This window comes from Carex rostrata, chromosome 3 (assembly GCF_964058835.1).
Source record: "Carex rostrata chromosome 3, lpCarRost1.2, whole genome shotgun sequence".
Lineage (NCBI taxonomy): Eukaryota > Viridiplantae > Streptophyta > Magnoliopsida > Poales > Cyperaceae > Carex > Carex rostrata.
Window position 1 is genome coordinate 9,249,657 of NC_135920.1, and position 13,761 is coordinate 9,263,417.

Consider the following 13,761-nt stretch of genomic DNA (forward strand, 5'->3'; position numbering starts at 1 on the left):
GTACAGTCGATGCACTTCTCTGTTCTGTATATATATCGGAGAACGCCGGTACAAAATAGAAATACTTCAGAAGAGGAATTCGCATCCTCTGAGATATATTTTGCGTGACTTTTTGGAAAATCTCAACCGTTACAATACGTTCTACGCGAATCTCAAAGCTCAAATAATACTGGCCCCGACGTCACCCCCGAATAGGCACCGGACACGTTGGTCACGAAAAATATGAGATATCTCAGAGAATACGCACTCTCAGAAGAGAGAATCATTGAGCAGACCTTGTTACATCTTCTGAGGTACATGAATCACAGTTGGACATATCTTGGCAGTTGATTTTGCATCGTGATTGATGCAGACAGGAGCATTGGTGTAGATCAACCGCCTGCCTGGAGAAGCGCGACGGTGATCGATCTGATCTCTTCAGACAGATCCTCAAGTCCCAAGTCCCAACCATAGTGACAAATGAATTATTCCGGTTCAGTTCGGCGAGATCAAAAATTTGTGATTCGGGTATAATTCGGGAATGATTCGGAATTATTCGGATCAGAAATCCCAGTCCTGTAAGGGAGCAAAAAAACAAAAAAATAAAAAAATAATTGTTCTTGGAAAAATTAAGAAAAAATTCGTGAATAATTCGCGAATAATTCGTAAAATTTGGAAAAAGTTTGTAAAATTCGGGAATTATTCGGGTTTAATTCGGTCAAAGTTCGATCAACCGAATAATTCAGCATTCGGTTTGACATCATCCAAAAAAGAATTAAACAGATATAATTCGGGTATCTTGTCACTATGGTCCCAACAGAAACAAGCAAGCAGGACAAATGCTGTTCTTTTAACCTGGAGACGATCGAATTCGTATCCTCTGAGATATCTCAAACTTTGCGTGACTTTTTGGAAAATCCCAACCGTTTAAATACTCTCTACACGAATCTCAAAGCACACATAATACTGACCCCTACATCACTCCCGAATAGGCACCGGACACGTCGGTCACGCAAAAGTTGAGATATCTCAGAGGATACGCACCCGAGACGATCCACACCACGGTCCCAATCCACCCGTTTTTCATTTTTCTCACGTTTTTTCTATTTTACGCGGTACAGGGAACACTGCCCAGCGTCACTTTCTCGTTAGTAACCACAACCATTTAATCCCTCCTCCTACTCTGCCTAGAGAGTAGAGAAGATTCAAATCAAAAGAGAAAGGAAAGAAATGTTGGCTTTAAGTTCTCTCTCAACCTTGCCTCGGATCATTCACTCTCCTCAATCTCGACCAAATCACCTCATTACCAGCAAAATCAGGCTCAGACGATTAATCACGGTATGTTCCTTGGATGAGGAGCCGCCTCCATTGAATTATTTTGAGATTTTTCGCAAGGTTGAGGTCGAGATCAAGAAGGAACTGAAGCGCAAAAGAGAGGAGATCGAACTAGGATTTGGATCGCGGTTGAAATCCCTTTCCAGGCGTCGTCCGCTGTGGAGAAGGATCTTTTTTGCTTCCAGAAAAGTTAGAAGCCTTATGATTCTCAATGTTTTAACTGTTATTTATGGTACACCTACGCCTCTTCTATCCTTAAAATTTTCTTTTAATTGATTAAATTTTTGCATTTTAAATGCTCTTTGCCTTCTTACCTGGCCACTTGCTTGTAAATCTTCTGGTCTTTTCATCGAACACTTGGTGTGCATCTTAGGACCATCTTAGTTATTACTGTCCAGTTTATCGTACCTCCTTCACTGCAACTTGTTAATTGCAAGAGTCCGTATGTACATAAGTCAAGCTGAAACTAGAGAGAGCATAGGTTCTCATTGTTGCCAGCACCATGTCAATGCCCCTACAACTGCCACACCAATGCTAAGTACTATCCTGCTGTATGGTAAAGAAATTTAATTATCTTCTCTTATAAAAATACTGAGTTTTTTTTGTCCCTTTGTTTTAAGCAAGTGACATACCGGTGCTAAAAGAGGTAGAGGCTATGACAGATCCAGCATTCTTCAACATGGTGCGATTCAGTGTCTGTGCTGTCCCATTTATACCACGTTTATTCAAATCAAGTGGGGATTTGAAAACCATATCTGCAGGGCTAGAGCTGGGGCTTTGGTTAAGCTTAGCTTACCTCTCCCAAGCCCTCGGCATGCTTACCTCTGATGCAGGCCGAGCCTCTTTTATTTCGGCCTTTACAGTAAGTTTCTTTAATAAATTCTCCATCTTGCATTTACTGGTACGCAAACTGAAAGAAAAACTGCATCCTTGGGTTACCTGCAATTTGCAACTAACATCCTTTGGGGATTGTGCATGTACACCTCGGCACCTTAATGTTTAAACAGGGTTTAATAATTTTGGCCTTGATTGTCAATAAGCATATTTCAAAGGAAATTTCTGAGAATGGACATGTAGGGGGTAATTTCATTAAAAGGAGGGTAGTAATGCGCTTATGTCACTGAGGTGAGGACGTTTAGCTCAAACGTACTGTTATGGAAGAGATGAAGGGAGATAGAGATAGAGAGGGGGGAGAAGGGACTGCAACCAACACATTTGTCATAGTTTGTTTGCTGATTTACCATGGGAAGTATAATGCAAACTCATAATTCCATAGTTGTATTGATGCCATGAGTTATGTCAAGTGACAAAATGGTTTGATGGAAAACAACTAAAAAGCTCAGGGGTTCAATCAAGCCAAAGATGGTTATATTTGCAACTTGCTTAGAGCATAGAATATGTTTTGAATTATTGCTAGCAACAAACACTATTAAAACTTAAATTCAGAGTAAAGTAAGTTGAAAAGGACACAATTGCCCCTGGACTTTTGTTTTATCTCAACTATATCACCATCAAACCAGCTGTACAAACTTTAGCCTACAGTTGATTCTAAATCTCTCTTGTTTACATTTCTCTAATTTTGGCTTAAGATTTTTACAAACTGTTTATTGATCAGGACAAAAATGCATCATCTAACCACATGCCTGTTTTCCATTACCTCATCTATAGATAGGGTCGTATAAAATGTTGATTGTGAATTGATCAAATTCAGCAAAGCTTTGGCCGTCATTTGTACAAAAAAAAGAATAATGGAAAAAAAAAAACCTTACAATAATGGTGATTTAAAGCATTGATGAAAAAAAAGTTGCTTAATGTTCTTATTAGGTCATAGTGGTACCGTTGATAGATGGTCTAAGCGGTGCATCGATTCCACCTCTTACTTGGTTTGGTGCAATTGCTTCACTTTTTGGCGTTGGTTTCTTGGAATCCAGTGGCTCTCCTTGTGTACGTTCTCAAGCATATTTTTTATTTTTTTCCTTCTTCTGTTGGTGTTTTCTCTTTCTTGTATGTGTGAGTCGATGTTTAAGTGGATTAGCAAGTGCTTGATCCAAAAAAAAGCTCCATCAGAGACTTGAACTGTCAAGTGCCTTACGGCTTGTATTACACAAGTACCGATATGTTAAGCTTGATGACGGTACAATTTGCCTGTATATGTAAAAACCATCTAAAATTGTGAAGGCAAGTTTTGTTGATGATAACAATGTAAAACACATTTACAGCTAAATTGAATGATGAGAAGAGTGCAGTCTTTTCATGCAACATTGACTATCATTTGTGTTCTAACTTTTACTGATTTTGAACCATGTTACAGGCTGGAGATGTTTTGAATTTATTGAGTGCACTATTTTTCGGCATTCACATGCTCAGAACAGAACAAATTTCCCGCAAAACGAGTAAAAAGAATTTCTGGCCAATCCTTAGCTATGAGGTACATCTGACACTTGTATAGAAATACCTTTTCAGTATGATCCTTCTATGAAGCTTGAGGCCAATCAAATACGGTTAAAGTAAAGCACATAATCACGATGTGAGTTCATACTTAACTCAAGCTGGTTAATATGTTAGCTGGTTTGATTTATAATTTCCAACTCTTTTTATGGTGGCCCCTAAAATCATGTAACAAAATGCAAACCTTTTAAATGATAAAAATCACGTATGCTCATCTTTGCCACTAATAACTATACTCTCTCTCTCTCTTTCTTTTTTTCTCGTTTTGTATGAAAATAGTTTGACATATGCTGCCTATTTCCGTTATAATCACTGCTTCTAAATACATCTTGCACTGTTTGGATAATATTAACTTAACATGTTTTGGCATCTGGCTACCCTTCTGGTGCCAGTATACACTCCCAGTTGCCAAAGCATACCCTCTCTCTTGTTAAAGATGAAATCAAACCCTTGTATGCAACTTGTTCCCAAATGGATGATAATTCCATTGGACAACTTTTTCACTAAAAAGGAAAAAAGAAAAGAAAGCCCCCCTCCTCATCTCTAAACCTCGGATCTTCCAAGTGAGTCCATCTAATGTGCATATTGACCAGCTCCTCAGTCTTGGTTTCAATCTTAAAGAAAAGAAAGACAGAATAAACCCGTAAAGGCAAACATTGATACAACCTTTTTCCTTGTACCACCCTCAGAACGTAATTTATTTATTAACTTCCCCAAAGTCCAATAACAGCAAAAACAAAGCTCTGTTCCTTATTTTCAGAAAAAAAAAAAAATTGTGTGGCCACCAGTCCGTTTTGATGATTTATTTTTGCTTTGTAACAGTCTTATTAGAATTTACGCAGACAAAAGCTGAAGATTTTGTCCTAAACAATCTCTGATCTTATTGGAAAGTGCCCTAGTTTTCATCTTTTATTCCTTGATTATGTAGACTTAGGGGTAGTGTGGGTATATTTTTGTAGTAAATGGAGTACAGAAGAACAAGAAGGATATCTTTTTTTAATGTTGTATATGTTTAAGCATGACAATTCTTATGATTCATTGGAGCATGCATCTTCTCCATGATATATTCATCTTCTGTAGGGTTATACATTAATTTACCACTAAATTTTTTATTTACTATTGTGTTTAGCTCAAGACATGATATGCTTGCATGTGTAGGTAATAGTAGTAGCCTTGTCATCTATGCTGTGGTTTGCCATTAGAGAATACTCAACAGATTCGCCTCAAATTATGTTTTCCTCATTTGAATTGACGGCTCTTTGGGATTTTTGTGCCTCATTTCCTTGGATACCGGCTTTGTACACAGGCCTCTTCTCCACTGCTTTGTGCCTATGGGCTGAGGTAGGTCTACATTTTCTTAATGATTAGTTTATTCGTGTTGATTTTACTGATAAATTATAAAATTTTCAATATGTAGAATTTCATTGAACAAGTTTTATGTTGTTTGCAATCTCCTTATGACTAGATAGTCGAGTACACAAACTTGGGACCAAATATAATTAATCTCTTGAATACCCTTTTCAGTTCAATTTTGTGGGAAATTTTTTATTACGTTGGATACGTTACAAAAAAAAAAGAAAAAAGATTGTTTGTTCTATTTGCAAACTTTTAAGATCCTATGTGCATAAAAAAAGTAATACAATAATGTTACTATACATCTCTGCATATAGATGCATGCTATGAATGACATATCAGCGACAGAGACTGCGATTGTATACGGGTTGGAACCTGTTTGGGGTGCTGCCTTTGCATGGTTTCTCTTAGGTGAAAGATGGAGTTCTACTGCTTGGTTTGGTGCTGTTTTGATTCTCTGTATGGACTCTCTCTCTCTCTCTCTAGCTCTGTCTCTGTATGTCTGTTTGTCTCTCCCTCTGTAGCTCTCTCTGAAAAACATCAACTTCAGAATGGCTTTTGTATATTTTACAAAGTGGTGTTCAAAATTGGCCAAAGCACAGCCTCAAAACCTTCAGCCTTCCATGTTTATGATCAATGAAAGGCATGGTCACAAGTTAAGAAAAGATACGTCCTTAGTTGGATGGAGCTTGGAGGTGATCGGAAATTACGTCGGTTAGCTTTTGATACATTCTTATGTTACATAATAACTGTTTTTTTTCGCATATTGCCTTTTTCACTTAGGTGGAAGCTTAACAGTTCAACTCCTTGGAACAGCCCCTAAAGAAACCAAAACTTTGGACGGAAATCTTGCAGAGTCCACAGAATCCTCACAAAAGGATCATTATTTGTCTTTCTCCACTGTGGCTGTTGAATCTAGAAAGAATGTCCCTAATACTCCGATCAAGAGGTAACTTCATTTTAGCATTGAGTTTTAATTGCTCGGCTTTTTTTTTTATATAATACAAAGTTGAAATGGCTCCTCTCTGTTTTTATTTTTTTATATTTTCACTTTCATTAACCTGGAGCCCTGCATCAATCCCTTCTGAACAGACAGGATAAATTATGATGGCACCAATTTCAATGCCAGGATTGCTCGAGAGTATACTAGAGGATGTGTTTGCATAGAGACCTGACTATTGACTAAACTATACACAGCTAGGAGCTCTTGTTTCATTGGTACGTTCATATAAAAATAATAAAATGAAGTACTTCTTTTATAGAAATAATTTTACGCTTAGTTAAATTCTGTGTACTGGCAATGCAGTGGTAGATCTGGGATTTTGATTTCTCTGGAATTCGTCGAATTGGCAAATGAAGTCTGAAAGAGTTAGTTGTATATATATGCTCATAAGTTATTAAGTAGCGTTTGTACATATGGTCATCATATTGTTTTGTACTGTATGAAGATAGATAGTAACTGTCAATTTAATGCAGAAGGTTACTCTTGCCTTGATTTGTAATATAATTCTGGGCATTTTCTTACTGTAATTAGCATTAAGGAAAAACATTGTGAATGATACCCAGTATATGCATGCTTGGTAAAGTAACCCTCATATTGAATTTATGGTTTTGTAACTTTCCCCCTTTTACTTCTATTTAGTTAGATTAAAAGTCAATAAGACCGAAAACTGTAGGACAGCTGGTCAAAGTTTGGCTGGAAAAATCATGTACCTTATGATAACATAGCACTATTCAACAAGTTCTGTACTTAATAAATGTTCCATGTATCTGGCCCAGGAATTAAACATTGTTGGTGAACTAGAAAAACATGATAGAAATGCTACTATTCTATGCGATCGTGTCAAACCTCCGTACTCTTTTTCTTATGAAACTGAAGTGCTTCTTTTGTAGAAATAATTTTATGCTTGGTTAAATGTTAAATTCTGTGTACTGGCAGTTTACTGGTAGATCTGAGATTTGATTTCTCTGGAACCCGTTGAATTGGCAAATGAAGTCTGAAGAGTTAGTTGTATACTTGTATATGATTATTAGTTATCAAGTAGCGTTTGTATATATATATATATATATAGTCATCATTGGTTTTGTACTGTATAAAGATAGTAAATTAGTAACTATCAGTTTAATGTAGAAGTTGACTATTGTCTTGATTCATAATATAATTGTGGGCATTTTCTTAATTATGTAATTGGCAAAAAGGAAAAGAAAAAAAACATTGTGGATGATACCAGTATATGCATGCTTGGTAAAGTATTTCAATGGTTTTGTATTATTTTTTTCCCCTAGTCTTTATATTTTTAATTGGTATCTGAAATTGATGACCTTCAAATGATAGCAGAATGTTTGTATATAGTTAGATTAAAAATCAATAAGACGGACAACAGAAGGACAGTTTGCTGGTCAAAATTAGGCTGGAAAAATACAGTAGTTTATGATAACATAGCACTATTCCACGAGTTCTATATACTCCCAATAATAAATGTTCCATGTATCTTGGCCCCGTAATTAAACAATGTTGTTGAACAAGTAAAACATGGTATAAATGTGCTACTATTCTATTCCATCGTGTACAACCTCAGTTGTTCTGTAATTATAGGAATTTTCTTTTCCCCTTTTTATTAGCAGGCTTATACCTATCAAGCATGAAATTAAAAGATGATGCATCAGCTCCAATCTGAGAGGATCTCTCGTTGTGCTTCATCTTTGAGATTTGAACCAACAATTTTCAACACGAAAGCTGTTATCTTAATCACTAAATTAAAAACTAATATTATATGATTTTTGTAACATTCAAGCCAAGTAACAAAGCCGAATCAGGATTAAATCCTCACTTTCATGTAGGTATTTGAAAGTGATAAAAAGAATTTGTATTGTCAGTTATCATAAATTTTGTGCGACCTAGAGACAATTAAACTGTATAAAATATTAAGCATTCTTCTGACACGCGTTGATACGGATCAAAATAAGTGGCTTCCACGAAACCTCCTTTTTAATATATTTTACAAATTCTACATATGCAACTCCTAAAAAACAACAATTCCATGTGCCTTCCCACGTATTAGCTTTATTAAAATGATGGCATAGTTTGTGATTGTTTATTTCGGCCTCCTCGCACATAATTTTTGACTGACATTTCTTGTTTAATTTGAAAACTAATTTCGTGTCAAAAAGGGAAATTTTAAAAAAAAAAAAAATCTTGTGCCACTTTGGAAAAAGGTCCATTTCTTCTCTATATAATTACTATTTAAAGAAAAAATTTCACCAGTTGGGTAAAAATACATGTATGGTAAATAATTACATTTATTAATGCAACTGGATGTATGTAATAATATATATATTTTGCTTTGATATTATTAGAACTAGCGCTTTGTTGGTGATTGTAGCCGACATGATAAGTCTGGTCATGATACATGATTAAGTTAAGATGGAAAGGGGTATTTATTTCATTTAACAATGTATTAGCATCACACATGGGGTTACATCCTGACAATTTAAACCTAGAAATTCTTCTCGGCAGTCCCAAAACATGTGGTTTCACATGTTGAGTCTGACTCTGTCTCTCTCATTTTTATATTTTTCTAAATATGATGTTGAATTTCTCTGTTCTTTTTTTGAAGTAGGTAAAATGGCATTCTTAGAGAGTTTCTCTCTATTATATCATATGTACTGAATAAATATCCTTGGTCCCTTTAAAGCAAAATATTTTCATTCAAAAATGGAAAAATAGCAACATGACATCATATTTTCTTTCAACGCAAATTTGTTACATAAATCTAGCTAAAGGCATTAAATCTTGACTCCAGCTAATTACCTCAATTACATATTATGCAATAGTACATCAACCCAGATGGTACCCAGGTGCAGATCTACTGTAGCGCCTGGGGGGGTTGCCCCCCCCCCTAGATTTCGAATTTTAGTGGCGACCTATTGGTACTGATCGACTTTGCCCCTCTCTGAAAAAAATTTCGCCTCCCCTCTCAATGTTTGTAATTCGGGTTAAATTTAGTTTTAAAATCAAAATAAATTTCTTGAATTATGATTGGTAATATTAATTAGAAATTATAAGTCAGGGTATTGGAAAATATAAGTCAAAACATTATTTTTTATCGAGTACTCAATTAGTTAATGGGTTTAAATCCGATAAGCTATTTAAACCCGATTCAATATTTTTTTGCCTCCACTGATGAAAATCTTGGGTCCGCCCCTCATGACACCACTCTTATCAAACAACTTCAGCATCAATTTAATTATTAGTTGAAAAAAATGCACCAGCGTAGCTTTACAAGCGCCTAAATTAAAAAAAAAACTTTTTAATTCCAATCGAATCTTCATCTCAAATCATCTAAATGCAAAAGATAATAAAATTTATTAGATCATTTTCAGTCATTTTCTGCACACAAAAAAAAATATACAATTTACCTTTTTTTTTCCTGTACTATGTCTTATTTAAAAGAGAGGAGAGTTAGAGCTTTAATTAAACCTGTTCTTGTTTATACTGATCCAAGAAATTTGGACCGAGGTGGGAGAAAGCTGGGTAAGTGTAGCAAATACTCGCATGTGCATATCTCTATCAGTGAGCAAAATGGAACCTACTTTAGTTTAGGGTAATAACCTAATTAATTAACAATATAATTAAATACAAATGAAATGACGCATCAAGATTTGGGATCTTCATCTTTTGTGGCAGAACGACAGAGGCTTTTAACTGGTCGTTAGGCAGAGTAAATCCCAGGGACCCACAATAACACAATTTAATTGCAACTTTTTAGCACTTCCATTTGTTGCTCAAATTTGATTCTGAGTGCCATTTTTTGTTTTTCCATAACATATGACATTACTCGTGGATATTTTGCTGCAAAAAATAATTAATCTCCATTGACTTCAACTTTTTTTTAAAATAAAAGGTAAAATATTTGAAAAGCAATCTGACTTTAAAATATTAATTATTAATGTTGCTTGCAAGAATAGAGTGTATAATCCATGTTTCGTACCAACTACTTGTATTAATTAAAATTAAATGACATACGGACTAACTAAACCCAAAACAATTCATGCCCATCAATTGGAAACCCACACATATAGTAAAAGCTAGTGTTATTTAATTAAGCTCATCAAACTTCCTGATATTTTAATTATAAAGCTTATTAAATTGATTTTGAAATCAATTTAATTCTAGCGATAAAAAATTTGTAAATAATTTTAATTACTATTCCAAGAATTATTATGCGCTGATACAAATATATATAATGGTGCTGTAAATAACAATATGCACTCATCGGACAAACATGGTATCATTAATCAGAGATAATCAGCTATAATAAAAAACAATAGACCGATTAATTGAGAAAATTTATAACGATTATTTGATCCCGCCAAAAACTAATCAGTCTAACCGGTCGTTTTTACAACACTGAATTATATAGTGTTGATTGACGCACATAGGAAATTTTGGAGGCTATCCTTTTTTTTTCAACTGTGATCCCTTAATTCCCTTGGAACAAGAAATAAATAAATAAAGCAAACCCATGTTGCAATATAAATTGTGCCGTCGTAACAAGAGGCAGATGGTGGCGGTCAACTGACGTGCTCTTCTTTGCTTCCTTTCTATATATAATGGTTACACATTTTTATTTATTATAAGGAACAAATTTTGCATAAGCCCTTGCCTTTTTCAAAATATTATATGAGCAGTACTTAGAATTCTACATTTTATGGGAGAAAATTTATAATTAATTTTGACATTTTGGTCAAATTAGAACGAGTAGAAAATATATACTTGTTTTGTTTTTATACTAGTTTCTCGTTTTTTTAGTAAAAACAATATTCAGTATTAAATATAATTATAAAAGTTCTTGTCATTTAATTTTAAGTAAATCTCAACAATTTAATATAATCATCCAATAAAATAAATATAATCCTACCAACAAAAATCTGTCATACCAAAACTATTCTTATTATATATGTTTGGATACATATCCAGAATAGTTAAGTTCTCATTTATCTTATTAAAATAATTAATTTTTTTTTTATAGAAATAGTCAATTCAAATAAGATAAAAAGTTTAGATTTTCTATTCTAGCTATTCAAACCAGCAAATCAGTGTTGCAAAAAATGGCCATTTCGACCGATTAATCGTCCGACTAGTCATGGATTTTTTTGACTAATCGGCTAATTATTCCCGATTAATCGCTTGACGGTTCCCTGCCCGTCTAACAAGCACATACCGTTATTTACAACACTGATTCCAATCCAATCAAACATAAAACAAGCTATTCTAAATAACCTAACTCAAAAATAATTTATTCTCACTTCATCCAAATATAAATAGAATAGGTATCATTTTGTTGAAATTCATTATGAGTTTTTGTTAATCTGTACTTATATCCAATTAGCTGCAGTACCATCTACCTCGATAAACCGTGTTGTGTCTATCGTATTTATAATGGAAAAAAAAATTATATGTAGAAAATATTATAGAATAAGTGAGAAAAAGAGAATTAGTTCATTAGTTTATATTATAATGGTTAAGAGTTCCTATGCAAATTTTGTACCTCGATACCTGGTTCTATTGTTTATTTTCTCTTTTGAATTTAATTTAGATTTTGTCGGACAAAACTTGTATACAGTAATAATGATACACAGAGTCCTCTGCATGAACTCAAAAAGGAATCTTTTGAGTTAATGAATCTTAATTGTCTGATTATAAATGGAGCTAATTCGATCTTTGCTTATGATATAGGGGCTCTCTAATATTAGTGCAGATTTAATTTGTACGATTCTAAAGCAGATCGAATGGTCACTATTCATTAACTCAAAAAATTTCTTTTTGAGTTAATGCAAAGGATACGAATTCTACAAATTCGGCCTTTGAGGATGTTTTCTAAGAAAAAGTTGTCCATGGATTTTATTCAAAATAACATATATAAGCTGTAGAAAACATATTTTTAAATTGCCATTGACAAAACTTTAATTTTTGACCCCCCCCCCCCCCACACACACACACACACACACCAAAGCTCAATTATTAATGGATAGAGTTTTGTAATGCAAAGTAATGTGTAAGTTAAGGATAGGAAGTTGGGTCAATCTATTACCTAATACGTTAACTAATATACTATCTTCCTGATCCCTTGATATATTTAATGCAATCATTAATCTTAATAAATCTTTAAATTCTAAAAGTACTCATTTTAATGCATCGATCATATTATCTTTAGCTTGAACAAAGAATCATGTAAATTCAATACACCATTGCCATAAAAAAAAAAGCACCTTAAGGCATTAGCACTAAAGAAATAAAAAGGGGAAGAAACATTATCTTGATGGAGAGTAGAAACACATCTCACAAATAATTAAAATAATCTCCCACTTCCTTATTTAAAGAATTTATATATATATATATTTCACAGAGAAATTTGGAAAACTTCGTATTTAACAAGTATAGATATAATAAACAATGTTTTTAGTTTGTTGAAATCACAAGTTGGCGTGACTTAATATTTATTTTATATTGCTTGAAGCAATCTCGTTCACAGTTTCACATAGAGGTGTCAGATTGTCAATGATCATTTATCCTTATCTCTTATGCACCTCTTTCAAAATTGTTACAGTACCACTGCAAATATTTCTGAATAATTCCTTTTCAAATCGGATAATATAACTAAATACTTAAACTGTGCGTGCTTTATTTTCTAAGAAGGCCTCTACATATTATTAATCTAAATTAAATGCATAAATTTTATAGTCGAGCAATAAAATAATTTACCTTTTAGCCATATAATTCTGTATCTAATTTAATAATATCATTCCCACTATCAACATAAATAATTGTCAAATTATCAGTTACCATCTTCCAAATAATATTCTCTGTTTTGGGGAAATAAATATCAACAGTGAGATGGCACAGTATCCTCACTATTGAGTCCTATTGAGCAAGGAATTTCATTATAACAATTAGATTACATTGACCCTGACTGATTTATACTATATCTGACGAATAACGTTTGTACAGTGTTTATTTTTATTTTGAGATAATTTGGAGGGCTACTTGCTTAAAATGCCATTTCCCATAAAGGCTATAAGTATGGCAAATGATTGGAACCATCCCAAGTCCAACCGCTAAAAAGGGAACATTGGTTTTAGGTCCAATGATAAAATTATTAACATTTATTTGAGGGATGGATATATCTCTATTTATGTGGCTCACATTGCAATGTGGAAAAAATATAACATCACATTCCACTAACAAAAATTGGATAAATCAGATGTTCTGCTTCCCCATATTTCATTCAGTACACAGAGCAGATTTTGGTGAGAGCGGTTGTACTAGAAGTCTAGAACTATGTAATAACTGCCTGTACTAGTCAATTTCAATTTTGCTTTATGTATATATGTATATATTGCTTGCTAGATTTATGGATGAGCATATATTTACTTGGACCATAATTTGTTTACTATAGTTCTATAAATTTGGGAAATTGTTATATTGGAATAAAAGACATGGACAGAGTTAAATTGATTAGAGAAGTCATGGGTATCAAAATTTCTTGACATGTATTTAGGAAAATAAAATTAATTTAGGCACGAATGAGAAACTTAAGACTTATAATATTAAGAAAAAAAATATCACTTTATTAAAGCAAGATT

The 13,761-nt window shown here is 33.6% G+C and overlaps 1 protein-coding gene across 1 annotated transcript; it reads left to right on the top strand.

The window, feature by feature from the left end:
- The first annotated feature begins 1,025 nt into the window (after nucleotides 1–1,025).
- Nucleotides 1,026–6,595, top strand: LOC144551331 (uncharacterized). The gene is made up of 9 exons (XM_078299266.1): nucleotides 1,026–1,546; nucleotides 1,935–2,176; nucleotides 3,139–3,258; nucleotides 3,626–3,742; nucleotides 4,921–5,103; nucleotides 5,433–5,574; nucleotides 5,899–6,064; nucleotides 6,208–6,333; nucleotides 6,422–6,595. The coding sequence occupies exons 1-8, from the start codon at nucleotides 1,210–1,212 to the stop codon at nucleotides 6,221–6,223; spliced, it is 1,323 nt and encodes a 440-aa protein (XP_078155392.1). The 5' UTR covers nucleotides 1,026–1,209; the 3' UTR covers nucleotides 6,224–6,333; nucleotides 6,422–6,595.
- Nucleotides 6,596–13,761: the final 7,166 nt, after the last annotated feature.